This window comes from Mustela lutreola, chromosome 4 (assembly GCF_030435805.1).
Source record: "Mustela lutreola isolate mMusLut2 chromosome 4, mMusLut2.pri, whole genome shotgun sequence".
Taxonomy (NCBI): Eukaryota; Metazoa; Chordata; class Mammalia; order Carnivora; family Mustelidae; genus Mustela; species Mustela lutreola.
In genome coordinates, this window is record NC_081293.1 from 155,737,234 (window position 1) to 155,764,751 (window position 27,518).

The window sequence follows — 27,518 nt, forward strand, 5'->3', positions numbered from 1 at the left end:
TCTTGCCCAAGTTTTGCCTATTTTAGAAATATTTTAAAATTACCTTTTAGGGTTTTTTTTCTTATCTTTTCTTTCTATGTCATTATATTCTGTAATAATCTTATTATTTTTTGTCTCACTTTGTTATTTTTCTAGCTTCCTAAATAGTATATTTTTTAATGTTCAACCTTAATTTTTAATATATGCATTTAAAGTTTCTGTACCCCATAAGGAATGTTTTATTTGTCTTTTGATTCCAAATATTTTTATTAAGATTTTTTTCTTTGCTGAATTTGGAGAATTATTTTAAATCTCCAAATATGCTGGGGTTTGGGTGTTTACTATAGGTCTTTGATTTTATTGAATTAAATAAAATTAAATAAATAAACAAAATTAAATTAAATTGAATAGTCAGAATATGGTCTCTAGTGTATCAGACTATATGTTGAGACTTGGTTTGTGGTCAGGTTGCGTAAACATTTCATGCGTTGTTTTTAAAGAGTGCCTATGCTATGACTTGTTGTGTATGAGGTCCTTTTTATAGCCAGTATATTAACTTTTATCTATTTGATCTATTAATTTCTGTGAATAGATATTAAAATTGTTATGATTATGGATTTGTAAATCTGTCCTTGTAATTCTTTCCATTTTTGCTTTATATTTTTTGAGAAGTCCATATTTTATATTTTTGTCATGTACATAACAGCTCAGGATTATTATCTTTTTTTTTTTTTTAAAGATTTTATTTATTTATTTCACAAAGAGAAATTACAAGTACACTGAGAGGCAGGCAGAGAGAGAGAAGGAAGCAGGCTCCCTGCTAAGCAGAGCCCGATGCGGGACTCGATCCCAGGACCCTGAGATCATGACCTGAGCCGAAGGCAGCGGCTTAACCTACTGAGCCACCCAGGCGCCCTATTATCTTTTTTTAAAGACTTTATTTATTTGACAGAAAGAGACACAGTAAGAGAGGGAACACAAGCAGGGGGAATGGGAGAGGGTGAAGCAGGCTTCCTGGTGATCAGGGAGCCCCATGCAGGGCTTGATCCCAGGACCCTGGGGATCGTGACCTGAGCAGAGAGCAGATGCTTAATGACTAAGCCATGCCAGTACCTCAGGATTATTATATCTTTAGGGTAAAATTAAATATTTAATTATTATGTAATGACCATCTTTTTTTTTTTTTTAAAGATTTTATTTATTTATTTGTCAGAGAGAGAGAGGGAGAGAGAGCGAGTAGAGGCGGACAGAATGGTAGGCAGAGGGAGAAGCAGGCTCCCTGCTGAGCAAGGAGCCCGATGCGGGACTCGATCCCAGGACGCTGGGATCATGACCTGAGCCGAAGGCAGCTGCTTAACCAACTGAGCCACCCAGGCGTCCCTGTAATGACCATCTTTTTCACTAATAAAGAAAAATTTATTTATTTATTTATTTATTTATTTATTTATTTATTTATTTGACAGACAGAGGTCACAACTAGGCAGAGAGGCAGGCAGAGAGAGATGGGGAAGCAGGCTCCCCGCTGAGCAGAGAGCCCGATGCGGAGTCAATCCCAGGACCCTGGGATCATGACCTGAGCCGAAGGCAGAGACTTTAACCCACTGAGCCACCCAGGCGCCCCTAGAAAATATATTTTTTATATCAAGATATTTATTTGGGGTTTCTGTTGGCTAGCATTTGCTATGTATGTTGTTTCTAGCCCTTCACTTTCAACATTTCTATTACATTATGTTTTGAGTGTATTTCTTGCAAGGGTTTTTGAATATCTGAAAATTTCTGTCTTTTATTTGATGTTAGGACCATTGATATGTGTTGTGATTAGAATTGAATAAGGATCCCCCCCCCACCGCCCCGTATTTACTGTGCTTTTTTTATGGCTTTGTTCCTTATTTCTTGCTTTTTATTGGCTTCATCAAATCTTTATTTCTTTTTCCTTTACACATTTTATAGGTTCCATCCCACCCTTTATGCATATACACAAAATTCTAATACATATGTCATTAACTCAAAATCTTCCTTAATTAGCAACTCTACTTACATACCCCAAATGATGAGAACCGTAGAATGCTTTAACTTTTTTTTTAAAGATTTTATTTATTTATTTGAGAGAGAGACAGTGAGAGAGAACATGAGAGGTGAGAAGGTCAGAGGGAGAAGCAGACTCCCCATAGAGCTGGGAGCCCAGTGTGGGACTCGATCCGGGGACTCCAGGACCGTGACCTGAGCCGAAGGCAGTTGCTCAACCAACTGAGCCACCCAGGCGCCCTGCTTTAACATTTTTAAGCCCCTCCAATCTTCCATGCCATTTTTTTCAGTTTGTTTTTAAGCCCCCTGAAATTAGTCATCTTGTCAGTGTTTTATGCAGACAGAGCTTGATTAGATCAACCTCTGTTGCTAATTTCTAGCCCACCATGGCTTCTTGAATCCTGTTCTTTCCCACTAGGTTCAGAATGCTTCCTACAGACATATATATCCCATTGTATTTCTCTGAGCAAGGATCTGTGAGTAAACACTCTTGCCATTTGTCTGGAAAATATCTTTGCTTCATCCTCACTCTTGAATGATAATTAGCTGGGTATAGAAGTTAGGTTGGCAGTAATCTCTGAGCACTTTGATGTAATTTTTCCATAATCTACAAGCTTCCTTTTGAAGAGAACTGTTTTCATCAAAATTGCCATGCTTTTGTAAAAATAACCTATTGTGGTTCTTTTTGGTTTGGGGTTTTTGTTTGTTTGTTTTTAAGGATTTTGCTTGACTTTTGGTATTCTGCTGTTTCTATATAATCTATATAGTTTAGATAATTTTTCAGTTTACCAGAATTGAAACTCACTTAGCTTTTCTGAATCTGAAAATGTGATTTTACTAATTCTAGAAAGATCTCAACTGTTCCTCTTTTTGAATATTCCATATATGACCCAAAGCCCAGCATATCAGCTTTTCAAGATCATCACTCCTCATTCCTTCGCTTCTTCATTTCCAGTCTCTTGTACATATTACATCAATTCCATCCACAAGTGAACATGCCCTAATGTCTCCCATCTTTTATTTAAAAAATAAAATTCTCCCATATCTCTGTATCTCCCTGGAGCTATTTTGTTGCTCTGTTGGACGTCATAACCAAACTTCTTAACAAATTTGCATCCACATTTCTACACTTCCCTGCCCCCCAATTATTCTTCATGTCACTTAAGTATGACTTTCGTCCTCACCGATCCAAAGAGACTACTCTTGCCAGGGGTACTAATAACTTCATGTGTCTGAATCAGTGTTCAGTCCTCATTTAACGGGACCTCTTCCCAGAATTGAACATGGTTGACTACTTCTCCCCTAAAATACTCTTCACCTTTTCGCTTCTGAAGCACTTGACTCTCTTTCTTCTAATTGTTGGAGCACAGAGGACTTGGGTTGAGCTCTATTTTCTTCATTTCCTACCCTCTGTGCCTAATAGTTTTTATCCATTTACACATTTTAAAGTACCATTTATTTGTCAGGGGTAGCCACATGTATACATCCAGCCCTCTCTCCTCCTCTGAGCTATTGAATTATGTGTGAATTCCTGCTTGAGATCAACACATTTAAGTTTAAACTGGCCAGAGCTCAATTCTTGAATTTCTTCTCCCAAAAGTATCTTCCTTATCTCAGCAAATGTCATCACCATCCACTTGGTTTTAAAGCTAGAATCTAGAAGTCATTCTTCATTCCTGTCTCCCTCAAAGATCCATATTTATTCTATTATAAAGTCTTATGAATTCTGTCTTTAAAATATGCCTTAAATCTTTCTATTTCCCATTTCCAACTCCAGCACCCTGATCTTGGCCTCTATCCTTTCTCAACTAGAAACTACCAACTAGATTCTGAATCTCTTTCACTATGAATACTCTCCCATCTGTTTTCAACATGGTGGCCAGAGGTCAGAATATCTTTTTTTTTTTTTTTAACCGTCTTCCTACTTAAAATCCTTAAGAGCTTCTTAAAAGAAAATCTATGCTCATTAATAAAACCTTCAAGGCCCTTTCCTACCTTCAACCTCAGCCAGGTCCCTCCCCTCATTCTGGTGTTCTGGCCCTCACTGGCCTCATTCCTCAGTCACACCAAATTCTTTGGCTCCTGCAGGACCTCTGTAGACTCCTTCTGCCTGGAATGCTCTCCAACCTTGCCCCTACCAGACTGGCCCTTCCTCTCCTTCAAGAGGTCACTTTCCAAGAGAAGCTTTTCTGACCACTATAGATAACATCGAGAGACTCTTAAGTCTCTCTAGTAACAAACATTTTTTCTTTTATAGCCCTCGTATGATTTTATTTTATTGATCTTGCAATTTCAATAATATATTAGCCATCAACTTTGTTGCCATAATTAACCAGCACCGTCCCTTTAGAGCCTTTCTAGTAAAATAATACTAAGAAACCTTTGATTACTAAATTTAGAAAATCTTCATCTGCCAATAGAACCCCTTCCTGAGGGATTCTTTAGAGACCATGTTTAATCTGAGGGGGCCTCTAAATGAACCATGGCATCTTGGCTCTGTGTGAGTACATGTGCTCCCTGGGATAGATTCTCTGCATTCCGATGAGGAGGCTTTGTTATATCTTAGTGCCATTTCCTTACAGCGTAATTACCCTTTATTAGTAAAAATAATTCTGAGAGGTTGTTTTTTCCCCCATTGTTTTTCAAAGCAGAAATAGTATACTGGACACTTTGCATGTGAAAAACTAAAATACCAAAACTTAGTTTTGTTGCACAGAAACCATGGTCGTGATTTAATTTTAATTTAAATTTAATTTCAAGTTTAATTTTTTAACTTGCTCACTCTGTTTGCCTTTGCAAATCTGTAAGTTCCAGGAGGAGGAAACCAGATCTGTTTGGTTTGCCCCTTTACATATATACAATTAGTGGCATGTGTACATAAAGAAAGACCTCGAAGTAATGCTTTTTTAAGTAGAGCTCTGATGAGCATCTTCCCAAATTGTACCCATAGTTGCCATTCTCATATTTTTTTGTGTTAACCAAATTTAGCATACTGAGTCATTGAACATTACCTCTGAAACTAAAAATACACACTGTATGTTAATTAATTGAATTTAAATTTTAAAAATTAAAATTAAAAAATAAAAGCAGACTGGCCTCCCAGTCTTTTAAAAAAGATATTATTTTCTGTATTTCTTTTACTAGTTAATGGAGGCTTTAAACTTTGAAAGTTCTTAGTAATGTCTCATAATATTTTAATTTTGTAAAAATTCAAAACATTTTCACATGGGTTTGTATGTCTCCGAGTAGACTGCCTGTGGTGGTTTTTGGCTTACACTGGCCACATTTGCTTTCAAGGAATCCCCTAGTTCTGTGTCTTGAAGCTCAGTGGTGCTAGAGAACATGTACTTTGTTTTGTTTTGTTTTTGTTTTAAATCATGACTTAATACATGGTCCAATCACAAGAGGACCTATACCTGAATAATTAACGATAAAACCATCCTTACTTCATGATATTCAGAATATTTAACTGGCTGGGGCACCAACCAATGAGATTCACAACTGGGCCAATCAGAGAGGACTTTCAAGTTACGCATTCCAATCAGAGAGGACTTTCAAGTTACGCACTCATAGGCCACACCCGTAGTGCTGAATCTGGACCCTGTCTCTGGGGAAGGCAATTCTGTACACCCTATCAGTAGCTTTCATTTCAGCCAACTCCCTCATTTTTTTTTTTTTTAATGCCAATTTTTTTGGTTTTAGGTTTATTTGTTTTTTGTTTGTTTTTTGTTTGGGTTTTTTTGGAAGTGGCTCAAAGCTTTGGAACCTTCTAATTTTCCCATTATCATGTCTTATTTATACCTGTCTGGATATTCTACACATGGAGCAACTTTGGTCAAAAGGATGCAATAATTGAGTCCTGCCTTCCAGAACTTGCAGAACTAAATGCAGGTTATGGTGACTGGCCCAGGCTATCTTGGGTTCGTCTGCACTGTGCCTTGTTTTGGGTGGTGAGAGTCTCATTCCTTAGCTGACGGCATGGCCCTATAATCTTACTGCTGTTCCACATTCCTTTGTGACTCTGGCCTGGGGCACAGTGAATTGGTAGAGGATTTTCAGACATCAAAGCATATCTCCGTTTTCTCTGGTCTGTTTGTAACTCCATCCCCTGGAAGAAAAAGGCCCAGTGAGGGATGCTCACTCCCACTAAAGTCTTCATTTCTTGATATCATCTACGTGTTTCATGTCCAAGGCCACCTGCCTTCATATAACTGAATTTTCTGACATTTTTCTTCTTTTTGGATCACAGGTCCACACATTCCGAGGCCCGCACTGGTGTGAATACTGTGCCAACTTCATGTGGGGGCTCATCGCCCAAGGGGTTCGGTGCTCAGGTAGACACAGACTTTTCTTCATCCTTTTCCATTTATATAAAGTGACATAATGTTGAGCTGGAGATCATTTCTCCAGAGTTGGGAAACAGATCCAGATTAGCTCAAAGGTTCAAGTCCTCTCTCTGCTTAATGGAGAGACTGTTCTAGGTGTCTGCTGGAATGAAAGGGAATATCATGTTTATGCAAGAAGAGAAAAAAAAATCCAAGTATATTTCCTTACACACCTACCCACCACCCAAAAGAGGCAGTGGTCCTTAAAAAAAAAAAAAAAAAAAGAAAGAAATCAATTTCAATGGAATGGCAAAGATAGAAAAACCACATTTCTTTTTTATCCCCACTTTACTACAAAAGGCAAGGCATGAAAACAGAAATACTGGTGAACCTTTCCCACACACCAGGCATTGAGCTAAGTGCTTTCTATCCATCATGCCATTTAGTCTCACCAACAAACCTTAAAGAGATGCAATTACTCTTCCCACTGAACAGATGAAGAAACTGAGGCTTAGAGGCTGTCATTAATCGCTCTTGGCCACATAGTACGTGGTAGAAAATTGATTCAGCTCCAGAACCCATGCTCAGAATTTTTCTGCTATCAGATTAGGTATGCAACTAGAGACCTTGATTGGATATCGCATATTTTCAAAGCACTTTGAAACCTTAGGTATTTTTCCACCTAGAACTAGATGCCCACACCCAGTGCTAACAGCACATAGCCCATCTTATTAAAATACAGCTAATAAAAGAGCAAAGAATTGCCAAACTCATGTTTAACTGGGCGGAATTCACCTCGCCACACTTTTTCTGGCAGGCAGTCCTGCCAGCAGCAAGAATAGCCGCCCATAGTATACCGATTGGGTTTCCACCAACACCATGACTGATTTCTTCCTTGCTACTAGGGTATGATTTTTTTTTTTTTTAAATAATTTTTAGGAAGCATTTAAAATAAGCTAATGATACTACATTAAGATAAGTTCCTTGGCCATACTGCCCATTTGAGTTCACAGGACTGTGGGACCTTAAATTCTTTCTCTGCTCAGAAGGGGCTACCTTAGCTTCTACAGTGTGGATACAGCAATCACCAGAGGTGGTACCAGGATGGGTCAAGTAGTGCTTGTCTATGTGATTTAAGGCCACGTGCCCCCATTACATTACAGATCCAGGAGACAAGCAGCAAACAGGCTCAGAGGCAGCCTCTCCAGGAATGTTCCAGATACCCTAATTAACACAAAAGACTTACTCACCTGGGAGTTACAACGCACCTCAAGGCTCAACCACTGTGTTAAGCGGTAGACTATCTGAATCATCCAGTGGTCATTAATTCGGGCTGTCCAGATTATACCTACCAGAAATATCTTAATTGCTAGTATTATCCTATTTGAGTAGTAAATCAGTCTAAAGTCGATATATGAGAACAAAAGTCTGGAGTTTGGATTAGCTGTGAATAGCAACTTCCCCGGGTAAAAAGGCTCTTGTTTTTTTCTGTTGTTGTTTTGTTTGTTTTTTAATAAAATATATTCTGAGGTCATAATGTTAATATTCTCCAGTGGCCAATTTTGGCCTCCTATTTCCTCCGAGCAGCAGGAAAATTGAAACTTGGTCATTAAAGGTTAAGAATAACCATCACTCCCTCTCAACTCTCGGTATTTTATATATTTTAACTATTTTTGATTTGAACTAGACCTTATTTTTAGCATATGGAATTGTAGTAGTTTGCAAATACTGAATATTTTTATATATTACAAAACATCCTAACTTTAATGAAATGCCAGTATTTAACTCTACAGAAATCCACTGTTGCTTCAGATCTTAATCTTAAATTGAAGTTTATAAGGAAATTTAAAATGCAATTATCACCTAATTCCACTTCTGGATCTATACCCAAAGAACTGAAAGCAAGCACTCAAACAGATATTTGTACACCTGTGTTTATAACAGCATTATTCACAATACCAAAAGGTAGAAGCCATCAGAGTGTCCATCGACGGATAAACAAAATGTAGTATATCAATACAATGGGATATCACCCAGCCTTAAAGAGGAAGGAAATCCTGTCATATCCTGTAATGTTAATGAACCTTACGGACATCATGCTAAGTGAAATAAGCCAGTCACAAAAGGACATATGCTAATGATTCCACTTACATGAGGTATCTACAGTAGTCAAATGCATAGAAATAGAAAGTAGAATGTGGTTGTGAGGGTCTTGGGAGTTATTGTTTAATAGGTAGATTTTCAGTTTGGGGAGGGTAAGGTTCTGGAGATGAATGGTGGTCACAGTTGCACACAACATGAAGGTACTTAATGCCTCTGCTACTTAATGCCACTGTGTACACTTAGAAACAGTAAAAATGGTAAATTTTGTGTTATGTATATTTGATCACAACTTTAAAAAATAGTTTTAAAGGAAGTTTATAAGAACGTAGTAAAGCTTACTAATGAAATAACAGAATAGCTGGCCGGGTGCCCTTGTATTTTCTCACATATTTGCTGTTTCTTTTATTTTACTCGCATGTAGCTTTCACCACACTTCAGAGTTTAGAGAGATGAATTTAGCTGATCCTTATGATAATCCCAGGAGTAGATCCTGTTATCATCCTTATCTTACAAAGGAGGATCCAAGGAAGAAAACAAATCCGTTCTATTTGGTTCAGTTGGCCCAAATTCACAACTACAAATTGATCTATGAAAATACTATTGAAGTTTACTTGAGCTTTGTTGAATTTCTCATGTTGATAAAGCTAATATGATTTGGAATTGGTTTTTTTCCTTTGGAAGGAGGGTAGACAGAACTCAGTCTAAAAATTACATGAAAATGATGTAATGATTCAATTATCATATGGTTTCACTTATTTGTGGAGCATAAGGAATAACACGGAGGACATGGGGAGATGGAGAGGAGAAGGGAGTTGAGGGAAATTGGAGGGGGAGATGAACCATGAGAGACTGTGGACTCTGGAAAAACAATCTGAGGGTTTTGAAGGGACAGGGGGGTGGGAGGTTGAGTGAGCCTGGTGGTGGGTATTATGGAGGGCACGGATTGCGTGGAGCACTGTGTGTGGTACATAGACGATGAATTCTGGTACACTGAAAAGAAATTTTTAAAAAATTAATTTTAAAAAATGACGTAATGATTTTTAAAAATAATTTTTGATGATTTTATAAAAGTTTAGATTTTCTCAAATCATTGGTGTGTTTAAGTGCTTTTTTCTAAATAGGTAATTATGATATTATATGTGTACCATATATATATATATATAAACACATATATATATATAATATATAAACATATAAACTTGTTTTTATTAGCACATTCTTTGAACAACTTCAGCATTATATTTTTATTTTCCAGAATCTAGACTGTCTTGTTATTGTTAGAGAAATTCAATGTCAGTGAATACCAACCACTAACAAGGCTTTTAATGTGTTCATTGAACTTAAAAATACCTTTTTAGCTTTGGATCTTGATATGAGCTTTATAAATAATTACTGTAATCATCACATTACATGGCATTGTTCTAAATTATAAACTCTCAGGTACTCCAGTATCTAGTAAGACATTATTTCCACTCACGGGTGTCAAAGTAATGCAAGTAGAAAGAGAAATTGTCCACCCAAACTGCCCAACAAGGGGAAGGTACTGGAAACCATGGGCAGCTCTTCAGGAAAAGGGAAGAAGATACCAATGGTCACGGGTCCCTCAGATCAAAAATTAAAGATTCCTACAGAGAGAGTAATCATGTCTTCCACTAAAGGAGAATCCATGGCCTTAGAAAAACAACCTAGCAAAAGTCCTAAGTACCCTTTATTAGCCAAGACTAGCTCTGGGATTCTAAACCCAGACATCCACATGTGGACCCAAAGTTTCCAAGTCCCAAAAGAGAGGGGGGAAACCCCTACAAACAACCTAGCAAAGCACCAAAACTATCTCAGTGAAATGTTCTATTCTTATGGTCCAGCAACAAAAAAGGCTAAATGAGAAAAAATGGAATTATTTAAGCTTTGTGAGTAAAGATGGATTCATACTCATACTTGTTAAGAGTATTACCTCTAAATGGGATAGATGTTCCAGAAAGATACAGCAAACCTTTGGGTGTTTCCACTTTTACTTTTGGTAACATATAATTTGGGTCGGGCTTTGACAAAAGGGCCGGTGAGGCTAACGTGGCTTCTTTGTTTACAGACTGTGGACTGAACGTACACAAACAGTGTTCCAAGCACGTTCCCAATGACTGTCAGCCAGATCTCAAGAGGATCAAGAAGGTGTACTGCTGTGACCTCACAACACTTGTAAAGGCTCACAACACTCAGAGACCCATGGTGGTAGACATATGCATACGGGAGATTGAAGCAAGAGGTTTGGAAAAGACTCCTTATTTTAGTGACTTTGTTTTTATTGTTTGTTTTTACTATTGTCAAGGAAACTTTCTTACAATTGTAAAATTGACTCTCTCTCTCCACTATTGATGTTGGGGAAACATTCTGACCCAGCACAAACACACACACACACAAAATCCAGGCAACTACATCAGGTTCTGTTGTGTACCTAAACCTTGCATATATGCAGCCAACACAAGTTTAAGAATTTATTACCTGCTACACATTGAGGATACAAAAGTCACAGTTCTTACCTTCCAGAAATGCAGAATCAGAGGTGATAAGTAAAATAAATAAATGTTATGGGTGTGTATATTCAAAACACGATGGAGTCACAGAGGAAGACATTTCAATGTGCTTCAAGGACAATTCAGGAAACATTTATGGCAGAGATGAGGTTTGAATTGAGTCTTAAAAAGTGATCCTATTATATAAGATAAAGAAACTGCTGATCAACACATACATTTTCTACCATAGAGAAATTCACTGCTAGGATTGGTTCTGTTTCTTTCAAAGAGAGTTAAGAGATTAGAAAGATCTGTGCAATGAAAAATCAAGAAGGCACAGAAGAGGGGCGCCTGAGTGGCTCAGTCACTTAATTTTAAGAGTAAGCATCAGATTCTTGATTTCAGCTCAAGTCGTGATCTTGGGAATGTGGGATCAAGCCCTGCACCGGGCTTCACTCAGTAGGAGGTCTACTTGAGATGCTCTCTCTCCCTCTCCTCCTCCCCACCACATGCTTTCTCTCTCTCACACAAGTACATAACTAAATAAATCTTTTTAAAAAATTTTTTATTTTTTATAAACATATATTTTTATCCCCAGGGGTACAGGTCTGTGAATCGCCAGGTAATAAATCTTTTTTAAAAAGATTTATTTATTCACTTGAGAGAGGGAGGGAACAAGCAAGCAGGGAGGGGCAGAGGGAGAGCGAGAATCCTGAAGCCGATTCCATGCCAAGCATGGAATTCTGTGCCTGATGCAGAGCTCCATCCCAGGAGCCCGAGACCATGACAGGCAAAATAAGAGTTGGCAGTGCAACCAACTGAGCCATCTAGGAGCCCCAATAAATAAATATATTTTTTTAAAAGTTAGAAAATACAAGAGATTAAATATTGAACTAAGTTCCCTTGGCTCAAAAACTCTATGACTGACCTTTTATTTCGTTCAAAAATATTAAAGCATTCATTAAAGAAAGTCTACAAACTTCTCAAAAAAAAAAAAAAAAAAAGTAGTAGTAGCCGCAGAAAAATAGAAACATTTCAATAAGAAGGCTCTTCCTAGTATTCTTGAGTCCTCTTTCTTTGCTGTGTGCTTTGTCTGGCTGCCCTTCAGTATCAAAATGTTCAGTGATGTGTTGGATTGAGTCTGGTTGGGAAGAAGTTGGATGGCTGAATAGAACTTCGATAACTGGACCATGTAAAGCCCAGAGGCTTTAACCATTTTTGCTGTGTAGGTGCCCTGCTGTAGTCAGTGTCCATTATTGTGTCCAAACTGGTGTAAATTATTCCACAGATATTTATACACTGGCTAACTATTCCATTCTTTCCAAAACAAAACAAAAGAGGGCATTATAAGCTCATGACTCCAAGCCTTTTAGAGATAGGAAACCATTCCCTCTTCCGTGCAGGATGAAAACTAGAGCTCTTCTGTTTCCTTAAGACTTGCTAATTTCATCTCAAACTGTAAGTGCCAGCTGCCTTTTGATTCCTGGGCCTGTCGGAGTTTAGTGGCTGCTTTGGGATCTGGGGAAGGTATTGCTGCAGGGGCTGAGCTGGGTAAGAGTTGAGAAGCGGTGCCCTGACTCTGGGTGAGGAGCTGGGAAAACTATCCCTGGGTCCTACTGCTTAGAGGGCTCTGCAATTTGGGGTCAGATCATCAGTCCCTCTAGAGCCTCCACTCAGGACCTCAGCCTCCCTGGAGAAGCTGGGACCGTCCCATGCTGATCCTCATCAGATGCGACTGAAAACTCCGGCGCAGTTACCCACCATGTCCAGGGGAAGCACAGCACGAAGCTCGCCAAGCACAAGAGCTAGAAGAGCCCAGAGCAGGAATGTGTTCCGGGGGACTCAGAGCAAAGGGACTGGAGCCGCAGGCCTCAGCATCCTGCACATGGGAGCAGAATCAGAGAATGGGCTGGAAGAAATTCACATGACTCCCGTCCCCAGCTTCATTGCCGCTTCTGCCAAAGTCTTACCTCATCTTTATCCCTGGCAAATCCCTTACTGTTCTGCAAAGGCTCTTTCATGGTCATTTGTTTCTGCATGGTGTGGCAGAATGAAAAGATCACGGACTTGGAGTGAGACTCCCAGCCTGGTCTCACACTCGCTGTGGCGTGACCTCGGCCAAGTTACCTGCTCCATTTGAATATGTTTCCTCTCCCATAAAGTGAATGGAATCAGTCATAAGGTGGCTGCCAGGGTTAAGAAGAGCTGATTCATATAAACAGCCTTGCACGGGGCCCAACATACAGGACTCTTGGCCTATGTTATTCCTTCTGCCTTTTCTTGGAATTACCACCTATCCTAACTCCACCTCTGAATGTGTCCGTCTGCCAGCTTCATTGCTGGCACAGAGACCCCCAAACAATAGTGTCTCCAACAAGATAGAAATCTGTCTCTCTCCAGTACCGGTCCGGGCCCTGGGAGCAGTCTAGGGCGAGGTGAGCAGCTCCCCAAGGGCAGGAACCCAGGCCTGCAGCTTGTTGCTCCGCCATCCTCGAGAGCTGCCTTCATCTGCATGCTCCCAAAGGGTCATTGCCAGCCCCTCTGCATTCCAACCAAGGGCAGAAGGGCGTGCTTTTCCTCTTCAAGTCTACAACCCCAGCGCCACGCACATCAATTCTGCTCTCTTTACATTCGCCAGAATGGACTGGCCACAGCCATGGATGTTGCTCAGCAAATCGGAGGTTCCATTGCAGCTGAGGAAGGGGAGAGCTGATTTTTCAAGGAGAGCTGGAAGCCTCTGCTGCTCTGGCAAACTCTAGCCCATCCTTCATGACTCCCTTCAAAGATCACTGTTCCAGAAAATCTTTCTCATGGACCCTTCCACAAACAGGCAGGATTAGTGTTCACCACACTGTGCTCCTGCGTGCCTTGCCTGTGTTGTGTGCAGGTCACGCCCATAGTGAGGCAGGACCTCTATGGCAGGACCACTATGGCAGGTTCACGTGGACCGCCAACTAGAAGACGATGACACCCGGTCTCCTCTGGTGAGCTGGGCCAGTGGATCAATGTTGGCAGCCTGGGCAACTATACTGAGATGAGTTCTGAGACTGAGTGCGGCTCAGTGGAAGACAACCGAGATCTGTGAAGGTCTCTGTCCCAGGAGGAAGAGCGGCAGGATTTATGCAGGCCAGTTGTACAAGCTCTCTGTGCACACGTTCTTACCATAACTGGAGTTTGATAGCAGCTTGTTTCGGACTTGGAACGTCTACAGTCTGACCCTTTATCCCTTCTGATGCGTTTCGGACCTGAACCGGCCTTAGGACATCTTAACAAATCAATAAGATCTATTTGAGCAGAAACCACAACCTCTTCTTAGCCCAGATATACAGGGATCGAATTCCCAGAATCATCACTAAATTTTTATTTTCCCCTCTTTATGATATTTCAAGGTATAATAATTAAATCAGTCATATTTAAACATTGAACATATTATCCTATTTATGACTAAACAGAAAAGGCTATAAAATTTAGATCATTTCAATAAAATCAGGATAATATGCAAGCATCCATGTACGTGTGTGTTTCTAGCACCGTGCTGCACACAGTGTGACACGTGGGCTAAGAGGATGCTGAGAAAGAGCCAGGTTGCTGCCTGAAGCAGTAAAATCTCATCCAGCTATCTGACAAACAAGGAAGCAGGAGACCGTGGTCAATGAGAATCTTAAACGGGCTCACTGTGCAAAGCTGGGCAGGAAGACGACCAGATCCCTGAGGTCTCCATTGCAGCACAAGCAAATGAAGACAGACGTGCCTGGAAACGGAGATGGACAAGCCCGGCTTCTGACATGAGCGTGTGTAATATACAAGAGTACTGACTCTATTTGTTCGTTTCCTGATAGCTCACAATGTAAATATGAAATTAGAGTCCCTTGTAGATGTTTCAGAAAGCTAAAGTCTGTCTCTTTTTTCAACAGGATTGAAGTCAGAAGGCCTTTACAGAGTCTCCGGGTTCACTGAACACATCGAAGATGTCAAAATGGCCTTTGACAGAGGTGGGCTTGTGCTCTTTCAAAGGTCAGAGGACCTGTCCTTAGTGTGCTTTCTCTTGGAACCAGATATTATTCATAGTGGGAATGGGTTTCAGAGCTGTTCCTCAGGAAGCCAAGGAATGATGGTTTACAAATCACATAGCCCTCTGCCTTTCTGGGGAAGGTGTTCCCTTAAAAGTTATGGATAAGTGACCACAAGGGGAAGTGAGTTTAAAATACTTCTTGAATGGTGAATGGGAAGCCAGCCTTTGGTACCATCATGATTGATTTGGTTGCCCAACATTTATGGTTGGTCTACATGGTCCCAGAGTGTCCTTCTGTACCCCTACCTAAGGATCTCAGTGCCTCCTTTCCTTCCCCCAAAACTCCAAAGATAGGATGGGGGTATGTCCAGCACTGAAACAGGGGACACCAGTGGAAGTTTAGAAGGTGACACCTTTTGTTATTTACAACTGTGACAAACGCTCCGTAGGCCATACTATCTCTTAGGTCAAAGAACTTGAGAGCTCATTAAAAGTACAGATTGCCAAGACCCACCCTGGGGACTCATTCAGAAAGTTAAGCGAGCCCAAGAATCTGTATGTCTTTATTAATTTTTATTCAATTCATTTAAACAAAAAACAGTTCATCCATGTTTCCCACCCCTCCCTGCTTTTCTCCTGCAACCACCAACCTGTTCTTTCTATCTGTGAGCTTGGTTTTATTGTTTTGTTTTAGATTCCATGTATAAAAGAGATCATACGGTATTTGTCTTTTGCTGCCCCGGACTTATTTCATTTAGCATAATTCCATCAAGGTCCCTCCATGTTGCCACAAATGGCAAGATTTCACTCCTTTTTATGGCTGAATAATATTCCATTATATGTATTTATATACTGCATCTCCTCTATGTTCATCCATCAGTGAACATTTAGGTTGTTTCCATGTCTTGGCTTTTGTGACTAATGCTGCAGTGAACATGGGGATTTACATATCTTTCCAAGTTAGTGTTTCTTTCTAGTATTTCTATTGAATGGTCCAAATAATGGTAGTAAATCCCGTCAAGTGTTGGAACCCCTAGCCTACTAGATAGAACCTTCACTCTGGAGAACACTAGACAAGGTCTGGGATGATCTGGTCACCCTGTCTTTTCAGGCTCATGGTCTGTTCCTTGGCCCTGACCTTGGCACAGCTGCTTTGTGCCTCAGCTATACTCAAATACACCTTCCCTGTTTTCATGAACACCTTCCCTTGGCTCACATTCTTCTAAAATTCATATCTACCTGGAAAACACTTACCTATTAGTGTCCACTGAAGTCTTTCTTCTGTCATTCATCCTCAAGCCGACCTAAGAGCCCCATTGTCCTTTCCTGTGTCCACTCCCCCTACCATGTTTTCATGTTTCCAGCCTAGCAAGCTTCCCATTTCCTTAGAACTATGGAGTTGCCTGCCTGACTCCCAGAATGACTAGGGCTCTTTGAAGGGAGAATGTCTTTTCTTCTTTGACTTACCAGTGCTTAACAGTGCCTGCCACAGGGTAGAGTCTCAATAGATATTTGTTAAATATGTAAATAATGGGATGGGGTGACCCATCTGCCATGCTCACTGCTTTCTGGACGCCAGGTTTTTATCCTCAGCACCAAATCTGCTGAGACATTTGTGCTTTCCTTCAATTCTCCATGTAAAAGTAACTGCTAATCATCTCGATATGATTGAAACTTTCTTATCCAAAAAATGTATAGTCTGCGACAGTTAAATTGGACTGATTTTTACTAATGGTAAAACAAAAAGTCAAAAAATGTCTTCAGAATGATTGCAAACATGATTAGAATAGATCATTATCCATACATGAGGGAAGATTGGAGTTTCCCAGATTAAAGTCCTAGGGACAGAAGAGAGAGAACCAAGATAAGAGAAATGTCAGTGAGCCTGTGACAGAAAATAGAAACTGAAGACATTCAGCAATTATGTGTGTGTGATGTTCAAATTCGAAGAATGCTGGTGCGGCTATTTAAAGCTTGATTTTTTTTATTATTATTTCAGATGAGATGATTATTCTCTTATGAATGTTTGTGTCTAGAATATGAATCACTATGCTAAGTTTTGTCCTAGCAAATTACCAGAGGCTGGGCCCAAATAACTACAATAAGTCAATTTCACTACCTTTTTGGCTACACTTACCCTCAGACCCCAAAATCCCTCTCTCCAAACCTGTTTTTGTTACTTCCTGCACGTTGGTGTTATTGCAAGAGTAGTCAGCTGGGACTAGTATGGGCACATTGCAGGCACTATTGGATTTTTGTTTTTTCTTTAACTTGACAAAATAGATCCTAATTGGGAATTGGATCATTGATTGTTTTTCAGACGGTGAAAAGGCAGATATATCTGCCAACATCTATCCAGACATAAACATCATCACTGGAGCCCTTAAACTTTACTTCAGAGACCTACCCATTCCTGTTATCACCTATGACACCTATCCCAAATTTATCGAAGCAGCGAGTAAGTATTGAGAACTAACCTTTTATTTGTACCAAAGTGCAAAGTAGAATGCTTTTAACTTCAAGAAAATTAAAACTCAGGACTGTTTATTCCATGAGCACTCGCTTTGCCAAGTGAGGGCACAATGGTACAGTTACTAGAAAACCAGGCCTAGTTCACCAGCTGAGTTGAACAAGTCCCAAGCTACCTCCATGCGGCTGAAGCTTGGCGCCAGGCAGTTCTCTCTCCATTTCGTCTCTTCTCTGCTGGAACTGGCCCAGCTGGGGCTACTCTGTTATATATCAAAAACAATAATGAGTCTGGTGTAAACAAGCAGATTTTCTCCAATGAGGACTATATAGATTAGCTACTTTCATCCATTAAGCACACTCTCATTGCTAATCGATTAAAGTTAGACCCCAAGCTTTGCTCACTGATGTTCACAACTGATAATACCATGGCACGTGCTATACCAGGACCACTCCATAATGTTCTCCATCTACTCATCTACTTGATGAGGCGGCTTATGAGTAGGAAAGCTAGCGTCTGAGAGCTGAGCACTCAGGGACAGGAACCGAACATCATCATCATTGGTCTTCCTTCAGCCCATGGTTGTTCATTAGTGTTTGGTACTTGGGTTGACTGGTGTCAGGAGAGAGGACCATATTAGGGTGGGAGATAGGGGGCAGGGAGTGGGAAGCGGTGCTGCACTTTGCCCAGGAACATAGGAAGGAAGGGCAGAGTAGATGCTGGAATGCATGACATAGCAAACAAGCACCCTTTAAAGATCTTTTTCATAAGAAATTCCTCAAAGGTAAGTATAATAATAAGATGCCCAATGGGGACAAATGTGGGCAGGCTGGGATTAGTGCAAGATGCACTTTCCTGATGAGCCATGGCCCCTCTTCCTGGTAAGAGCCTTCTCTCCTGGGTCCTGGTGGTCCTGGGTGAAGAAGGTTCTGGCAGCCCAGCACCCTTTGCCCCAGCAGAAATGGAGGGGGAGTGTTCCTTGAATGACTGCTAATACCAATCAGAGCCCTAAAAAGCAAAAGCATGCATGTTTCCTCTGTTTGTGAACATGCCTAGTATTTGCTTCCTAACCCAGACTGTACAGCACAGTTAAACATGCCAACACTTTGATGAACGGCGCCATCAATGCAAGCTGCACCGGTGGGCTAGCCCCCTTGTGTCATAAAGTGCATTCAGTCATGGGAGCCTTGCAGGAAAAGGCTGTCAGACAGCTGTAGGAGAACCCTACAAAGTATGGTCCAGTTTAAATTAAAGCTCATGATATTGAGATTTCAAGCAAGTCCAGCATTCAGAAGATGAGCAAAGCCATCTGTGCCACCTGCAAACATCTCCAGGACTATAGATTCCTGGGGGGCAAGGACCAGGCCCAGCTTCCTTTCACCCACCCACTGGGTGTTCAACACATGTGTGGTTCCCAACCTCCAACCCTTACTGGAATCAGACAAGATACAAATGCTTTGATATAATTTAAGTGAAATGTTACCTAAAATTGCGTGAACTCACTAGACTTCCCTTCCACCTGTCACCAGAACAAACCAAACTTCTTTTTACTTCTCTGAAAACTTTGATGTTCTAGCACTGCACTAACTGCTTCTGTGGGCTCTTCCCAGAAATCTCCAATGCAGATGAGAGGTTGGAAGCCGTCCATGACGTGCTGATGCTGCTGCCGCCGGCCCACTATGAAACCCTCCGATATCTGATGATCCATCTCAAGAAGTAAGCCAACAGCTCCTTGACACATCCTCTGTAAACCCTGTCTGCCTTGGACAGTGAATGCCTTAGGAGGAGCTCCCAACCTTCCTCCCTCACCCACTGAGGGGACAGGCTCTTCTGTAAAATGAACTCTGCTGCCTTTGCTAGGCCAGCCCCATTTGTAACTGTTAGAACCCTGACTCCGTAACTGGAGGGGAACCCCCCACTTTACGGGCTTATCTCTGTGAGGTGGGTATGTTTAAGGGCCTCGGGTTACAGAGGAGATTGCTGATGTTTAAAGGAGGTAAAATACCTGCTCTGAAGAGGTAAGCTGGAGCCAGGCTTGATATCCAGGCAGTCTGGTCAAGAGCCCATGCTCAGCCTTCACCATTGGTCCACACTCCGTCCAGGTCAGCATATGCTCCCTACACAAGCCCTGTACTCCGTGTTCTGTTCTTCCTCCTTCTGCTCTTTCTAGTTCCAGACTCCTGAACCTACCTTGCGTCTGGGCAGGCACATTCCCGTCCTGATCCCTTGGTTTTCTGGATGGATTGGTGACCTATCACCAACTAACAAATTGCCGCCCCCCCCCCAGATTGGAGGCTTTAAAAATGCAGATTATCTCACAGTCTCTGTGATCAGGAACCCAGGTGTGGCTTATCTGGCTGCCTTTGGGTCAAGGCCTCCACTGAGGCTGTGTGGAGGTGATGGCCAGGCTGTCATCTCTTCTAAAGGCTCAACTAGGGGAGCATGAGCTTCCAAGCTCACACATGAACTGGATTCAGTTCCTTGGAGGCTGCATGACCGGAGGCCTCATTCTCTTGCCGACTGTTTGCTGGAAGCCACCCACAGTTCCCTGCCATGTGGATCTCCCCTTGGGCGGCTCACAAAATGGCAGCGGGCATCCTTCAGAACAAGTAGGCAAGAGCATCTAAGACAAAATCTACACTCTTTCTGCAACCTAACCTCAGGAGCGACATCCAGTTGCTTTCGCTATCTTCTGTCTGTTAGAAGTAAGTCCCTAGGTCCGGCCCATCCCTTATGGGAAGGGATCACATAGGAGTATGACTTACAGGAAGCAGGGATCACGGTGAGGCATCTCAGAGGGTACCAACCAGAGAGAGCTCCACTCCGGGCTGTGTGACAGCACACGAGATGGGTGGAGATGTTTGGAGATTTGAAGGACACTGGAGCCTCTGGTTCCAGACTCATTGACCCAGCTGTGGATCTCTTTCCTTCACTGTACATGTATAATGAGGTCAGTGAGTTGTTCTTTGAGATGTTGGAGGGATCAGAGCCTTTCTGTGGGCCTTCTTCTGTGTTTCAGAAAGACACACAGCAGTAGCCCACTCTTAGATGAAATGAACCAAAAATTGTCTGCACTGATTAATTTACAGACCCATTCAAAAGTGAAAGGAAGCAAGTTGAGAATACTGTATAAACTCTCAGTTTTGTTTTGTTTTTTTAAATCTTAAACATATTGTTGCTCATATTCACAGTGATCAGAGATATAATAACATTGAGCTCAGAAGGTTTTCATTTTGATTACTCTCTTGAATTTAAGAGTTTGAACAATTTTTGGATAAGTAATAGACTATGAATGCCAGCCTGGCTTTTAGCTAGCCATAATTTCTTTAGAGAGAAATTAGTTCTAATTGTTATAGTTTGGAAGGCAAAGTATAATTTTTAGGAAAAATGCTGATATGTCCCAGTTGAATCTTTAATGCCAATAATTTAGTATTTTTATGATGGAGGGTTTGCTAACTGTCTTGTTTGACCAGGCATGGTGCCTGACTTAATGAGGAGATGGGAGCAAGCTGACAGTGGAGAGTAGTCCTCTTTCCTGTCTCCTTAGCTTTGCAACATGAAAATAATGCAAGCTCATGGGCCTTCCTAAAAAAATACTAAGTGGCCAATTTAATTAGCTCCAAGAGAATAGAAACAAAAGGATGGCCTTCTGTGTGGAACCTAAACAGGTTTTAATCCTATTGTCTTTTAGTTCTACTACGAACATCCAAAAAACCTCAATTCCTGAAAACAAGAATCTAGGAGACTGTAATTTTATCCCACTAGGAAGGTACGAAGCCAACTCTGGAATTGGACTTTTATTCTTGAAGGCTTTGCTGTTCTCATCTGGATGTTGAAATGATGCTTTTCAATTCCAACAATAATTACTGCTCCAGACCTCATCCTGTGGGAACTAGAAATAATGTCCAACTGCTTTCCTGTCTGGCCACATTCCAGCCATTCCCCTGTCCCGTGATAGCGGTCTGGCTATTCCTACGCTCATGGCAGCCCCATCCTGCAGTGACCTTCCTCCGCTGACATGAGCCCTGCCAGCAGACCGGAGATCTGCCATCAGCATCCCTGCTTGGGAGCATACAGACCAGCAGGAAGCAACTACAGGAAAGAAGAGACTTCCATACAAGCCTAGCCTGAAATGTGTATGAACTGTGGGCCAGCTAGGAATTGGCTGCCCCTTTCAACCAGTACCCTCTAATCACATGTCCACATTTATTAAGAAGGACTGATTTTCTTACCAGATTCACTAAGTCATTTACTTCCACTGGCTGAAGGCAATGTCAACAATCTTAAAAAAAAAAAAAAAAAAAAAAAAGTCAGAACGTTACCTTTTTTAAAAAGATTTATTTATCTGAGAAAGCATGGAGTCTAAGCATGCTCTCCCATGCTTTCTCTGAGTGCTGAGCCCGAAGTGGGGCTCGGTCCTGAGCAGAGCCAAAATTGAGTCAGATGTTTAACCAACTAAGCCAACCAGACAACCCCCCAAAATTACCTTTTTTAAAAATACTTTTCTAGAATTCTGATTCTCAATCGTCTTTTATAACTTCCCAAACCAGAGAAATTTGGGGGAGCATACATGTATTTAACCAGTATATAAATTCATCCAGAATCTGTAACAGCTCTGTGGATGTGTCTGTTTTGCAGGGTGACACTGAATGAAAAGGACAATCTCATGAATGCTGAAAATCTGGGGATCGTGTTTGGACCCACGCTGATGAGGTCCCCCGAGGACAGCACCCTCACCACCCTCCATGACATGCGGTACCAAAAGCTGATTGTGCAGATTTTAATAGAAAATGAAGATGTTTTGTTTTAATCCCCATCAGGGAAATGAGACGAATGGCCCCAGCCCCATCTTGCTGATAAGGCTAAAAAGGAATAAAAACACTTCTTACCCTTGATTTGTTGCAAGTGACGGAATTTCCTGGACCACAGTGGACTGTCAAGTCGGCTTCTGTGTCTCATAGACACTCGCCGCCTCCATGTGAGGACAGCAGGGGTGAGAGTGAACAAAGGCCCTGTCGTGGGTCTTTGCTGTGCCTCCTACAGATGTCTGTTTTGCTGGAAGAGTGATTAATAAATCTTTAACTTATTTAAAAAAAAAAAAAAAAGGTAGCTCTTTAAGCTTCAGTCTTATCAGTAATAAAAGGGAATTTAATTCATAGAGGTACTTGATACAGTTATACATTTTCCACTTACAAAAAGACAATTCTATGTTAAATGTTAAATGAAACTTATATTGTAAAATGTATTTTTATTTTAGCTGCAAGAATGTTACTTTATTTCAGCAAATAGAACTCAATGCAGTGCATTGATTATGACCCTGTGCACCTTGTCCTGCTTCTTGCTGTGATCCCTGAAAAAGTTTACCGTGAATGCAGTATTATCTTGACATACCTCTGTCCTTATCAGTGCTTTGCAATGGAAGTTCACCGGCCACCTGTGTCCCTGCTTTTGATAGGTTTTGCTGTTAAGCACTGGCATCTTTGTAGTCGTACAGTATATGTTTTTAGCAGTTGTAGGACGGTCTGAAACATCCACAGATTTTCTTTCCATGAGAATTTCGTGAAATCCCAAAGTATGTTTTGGCATTGGTCAGAGTCTTTCCTCCCTGTTATGTGTGTATATCCTAGAACATGCAGAATGTGGTCACTTTACATGTAATGACGTGAGAATACTGGTTGAATCTGGGCCACGTAAAAAGTTAGCACTTTCCCTATGTCCTTTTCAGGCCAGTCCTTGGGACTAACCAATTAATGGCAAGTTGTGCTGATTTCCCCCCCCCTTTTTTTTTATAAACAAGCTTATTTTTAAAAAGTAAGAATGAATAAGTTTGATTTTTACAAATATTTGTTCCTCGATAAAAGTAGCTCTGTAGGGATAATTTAATATGATTTGATCACAATAGTTTCATCTTCATTATAAATTTAGCTTAGCATGAGCTTTTTCACAGCAAGATCTCTATATTTGGTAATATAGGTAAAATATTTAAAGCATCAAAAACTGTAAATTTAAAAAAAATTTTCTTTGAAATCCAACTACAATGTCTTTTCCTCTGATTGTCTGAGATGATCCATGTACTTACTGGCTAGTCTTGTTTTGGAGTGACCAGAAGAGAATCACTGTGTGGTGAGTGAGCTAAAAGGAGGAGGGCAGTGCAATCGTCCTGGACAGTTCCACGGGCTATGCGGACGGACTCCGTTGGCACACGGGGGGATCACAATGGTTCTGCTGGGTCCCTGCTATTATTGTCCCTCCCAAGTGTACAGATTTGTTGGTTGTAGCTTATGTACTTCTTGATACTGTCAAAAAATTATCTGAAAATGGTTTTATTTTGTGAAGTGAATAATACTTTGTAATTTATGATAGTGTAAATGGAAGGAAAAGCATTAAATGTATTAAATTCTTCTGTCTATCATATCTTGGAGCGTGCAAAGAAAACTGCTGTTGGGGAGTGGCAGAGGGCTCTAGGGGGAGAGTATTTAAAACATTGTTCCCACATGGGTTTTGGCAGTAGGGTTTCTATCATCACCAAAACATCACGAGGAAACAAACATCCCACAGAGTCCCCACCTTGCTGCCCAATCCTCCTCCAGCTTCCCTCTGGAGAGACTGCTTGAATTAGGATTCTAATGCTCCCCCTTCACTAAGTCCTGCTGCATTTATGTTTTTTTCATTAAGAGACGCAGTGTTTAGAGCAAATCCCTCTAGGTCATTGGCAGCAGAGGAGAACAAGAGTTTTATAGCCAGAAAGACTTGAGTTCAAATCCCAGATCCCGCAGTGATTAGCACAGATGACCATGGGAAAGAGTTTGCTCATCTGAAAAACTGGGGAAAATATTCTGGTTGTAACATCTTAGATGAAGTGTTAATCTAAAGTAATTAGTAATAGTTATTTCTTATTAAGAGTGATAACAGGGGAAAATATATAATGGGGGTAGGGAAGGCAGAAGCATGAGAAGAGAAGGGCTTGTCCCAGGTTAAATCCAAGTTCAAGTAATAAAAAGGGATATTATGACAGGGTTCTAGAATACATAACGAGGGTCACCTGACTCCTTTTCTCGAATGTGATTACAACACCTGATCCCTTCTCCCTTGCTTTAGTCTGAAACCTGCTCACCCAGGTCTATCTCCCCTACCATCTGGCAGCCTGACATGGCTCCTCTTACCTGGGTTGAAATTCCTACCATTGGAATAACACTAGTAGTCAAGACCTGAAAGGAGGCAGCATTGTTTCCAGAAACGCACTGTTAAATTGTCTCCAAGTGGGTTGTGGGAGGCCCACAGGAGCAGAGTGGGTGGGAGAAGACAGTCCTAAGGACAGGAGGAAAAGACTTTTCTTTCTCCTATTAACATAAATGGGCACCTGGTCTCCACAATGGGAGGGGGCTGCTGCTGAATTTCGAGGACAGCAGGCTGGAAGGGCAGAGGGCGGAAGGTAAGAGCATAGGAGAGCCGCGGGTCACAAACAGCTCACGGGTTGTCTGGAGTGTCCTGATTCCTACTGAAAACCAAACTCAGCTTATGAATCTCCCAAGACCTATCAATCCCAAATTTATAATTAACCTTTTGATTTTAAAACTGTAATGTTCATTGATTTTCAACCAGTATTTATCAGGCATTTATTAAGGGGCCAAACACTGTGAATACTTGGAAGCCAGGAAGAGACTTATCTCACTAGAAGAACTCAATTTAGACTGACTAGAGAGAGGAACTCTTTGTGTTGAGGGTTTGGGACTCTAGCATCAGGAGAATGAGTGCCGCTAATTTTTAAGATTTATCTACTTATCTGAGAGAGAGAGAAAGAAAGAGCACCTGGCCGGGGTGGGGGGGGGCGGGAATGGTACAGGAAGAATCTCAAACATACTCCCTGCTGAATCTCAAACAAAGGGCTCAATCCCATGACCCTGAGATCATGATCTGAGCCCAAAATCAAGAGTCAGACACTTAACCAACTGAGCCACCCAAGTGCCCCCCAAATTTTTTTTTAATAAACTAAATTTTGGAATGGTTTTACATTTACAGAAAAGTTGCAAAGATACTAAAAAGAGTTCGTGTGTCCTCCTCACCCATCCTCCACTAATGGTAACATCTTATATAACTGTGGTACATTTATCAAAACTAAGAAACCAATACTGGCACATTAAAAACTAAATTCCAGAAGTCATTCAGATTTTATGGGTTTTCTACCAATATCCTCTTCTGTCCTGGGATACCATCCAGGGTACCACGTTGCACTAGCCTTAATGGGTTATATGGGACAGATGACACAATCTAGTTTACAATTTTAAAAGATCACTTACTTGGTTGTGGATCCATGGAGAACATTTGAGCAGATGAAGGTAGTAAGGGTAGAGGCAGTGAGATGTTCTCCTTGTCATAAAGGACTGCGGTGACGTAGCCTGCATCGGGGGTAGCAAGGCAAAGTCAGCTAGAATGGAGTCATAGTAAGGAGGCAGAATTGAAAAAGTTTGGTTATAGATTGGATTAAAGAATCAAGGATGATTCCCCGGTGGCTTAATTTGACAACTGCATAATATTTACTGAAAAGAAGAGAGAAAGAGGAGTTGGTGGTCTCAAGGAGGGGGGGGGAGGGAAGATGGTGAGGGCCATTTTGGACACGGTGAAACCGAGGTCGCTGTGAAACGTCTAAGCACAAATGTTTCATGAGCAATTGCACTGGCAGACCACGGCTAGAGATAGGGCTCTGGGAGGGGACAACCATGGGGTTGAATGTAAGGACTCAAGGACACAGAACAGAGAACTAGGTGAGAGTCCCGGTTCAGAGTTCTGGGGAGCACCAACATTCAGGAAAGAGAAAGAGAAGGGAGCAAATGAGGTCTGTTCTGATGCATTCCAATAAAGAGTCTCATGAGTGCCATTCAGAAAGCCTCTCTTCCTTGTCTTCAGCTCTGTTGCACAATGTCCTAATCCATGTCTTTGTCCCACTTAGATTTACTTGGTTACATGGGAGGCACCACGTTCAACCTCGTGCTCTGGAGGACTTAGCTTTTTTTGTAAATGCAAATGAGCCACAGTCATTTTTCTTTTCGAAGTTTAGTTGAAAAGATGGTATCATACTCAGGGACCTCACCCAGCACTTATCCCAAAGTGCTGTGACTGTGGGTTCATCTGTCTCCCACTGAAGTACACATTCCCTAAGACCGGGAGCCCTGGATCCACGTGCTGGTCACACACCTTCCTGCACAGGCTGCAAGTCTCAACTCCATGTTCACCTCCCTGCCGAGACCTTCCCTGGCTTCCCTGGGCAGAGGACAGAGCAGGTGCCAACCATAAACACGTGGAAGCATGGGAAACTTGGAGAACCACAGAGCTGTGTTTAACTAGAACGTGAAGTATAAGGGAAGAGGAGGGGAAGTGAGATTAAAGAAGCAGGAATGTGCCAGGAAATAAAGAACCTTGCAAGCCAAGCACAAGTCAAACTCAGGAAGGTCTGTCTGGTGACACAGGGAGGGTAGACCAGAAGACTGAAGACTGGCACCATAGAAGGAATCGGGAAACTGTTAGAGGCAATGCCCACATGAACTTGGCTCCCCAGAGGAGGGATGGAGAAGAGTCATGGATATGAGAGAGATTTAAGAGGTTGTTAGGACTTACTGATTTGATGCCAGAATTGAAGTAGAGTCACAAATGATGCCTCCCTGTTTCTTGCAACTAAGCAAATATTTAGGAAGATAAGAGAATATGGGGAGGGGAGTAGGTTCAGCAGGGGAAAATCATGGGTGGGGTTTGCAGGAAGCATTATGGTGCTAATGGTTCACCGACATGGAAATGTCTAGTAGGCGGTTGGACAGGTGGTTTTGGAGCTCAAGAAAGAGGGATATGCTGGTAGGTATGACACGGTCAGACTATATGGACAGGTGAAGTAGAAAGGACCAATAGTAGGACCCTGGGTAAGAACAAAGTCCGGGGAACAGGCAAAGTTAGAGAGCCTTGCAAGGAAGGTCAGGAAAGGTCAAAGAGGGAGAAAGTGTGGAGTGTAAGATGAACACAGCGAAGACAGAACTTCAGGGATGGAGGGGACGCTGGGTCATATGCTGTTGCAAGGTGAGAGGTGATGAGTCCCTTTTGGATATGGCAACCTA

General features: G+C 41.5%; 1 protein-coding gene and 2 long non-coding RNA genes across 5 annotated transcripts in view; 1 reads left to right on the forward strand and 2 right to left on the reverse strand.

Moving 5' to 3' along the window:
* The window catches only part of CHN2 (chimerin 2), a 290,116-nt gene extending 266,284 nt beyond the window's left edge, over positions 1 to 23,832 (forward strand). Inside the window, exons 8-13 of the mRNA XM_059171458.1 lie at positions 6,254 to 6,338; positions 10,519 to 10,692; positions 14,854 to 14,931; positions 17,272 to 17,409; positions 19,029 to 19,134; positions 22,057 to 23,832. Coding sequence (XP_059027441.1) covers positions 6,254 to 6,338; positions 10,519 to 10,692; positions 14,854 to 14,931; positions 17,272 to 17,409; positions 19,029 to 19,134; positions 22,057 to 22,228 — 753 coding nt within the window. The 3' untranslated portion in view covers positions 22,229 to 23,832. The remainder of the gene's footprint in view (positions 1 to 6,253; positions 6,339 to 10,518; positions 10,693 to 14,853; positions 14,932 to 17,271; positions 17,410 to 19,028; positions 19,135 to 22,056) is intronic.
* On the reverse strand, positions 17,411 to 21,701 carry LOC131829566 (uncharacterized). The gene is made up of 2 exons (XR_009352913.1): positions 21,651 to 21,701; positions 17,411 to 20,426 (listed from the first exon to the last, which is right to left on the reverse strand). It is a non-coding gene; the product is annotated as an uncharacterized LOC131829566 (long non-coding RNA).
* Positions 22,337 to 27,518, reverse strand: part of LOC131829565 (uncharacterized) — a 142,046-nt gene continuing 136,864 nt past the window's right edge. For 2 of the 3 annotated variants that reach the window (XR_009352911.1, XR_009352910.1), the window contains 2 exons: positions 25,716 to 25,814; positions 22,337 to 22,473 (listed from right to left, as the gene is read on the reverse strand). This is a non-coding gene — a long non-coding RNA (uncharacterized LOC131829565). Of the gene's footprint in view, positions 22,474 to 25,711; positions 25,815 to 27,518 lie in introns of all 3 variants that reach the window. The other variant, XR_009352912.1, reaches the window with a different exon arrangement.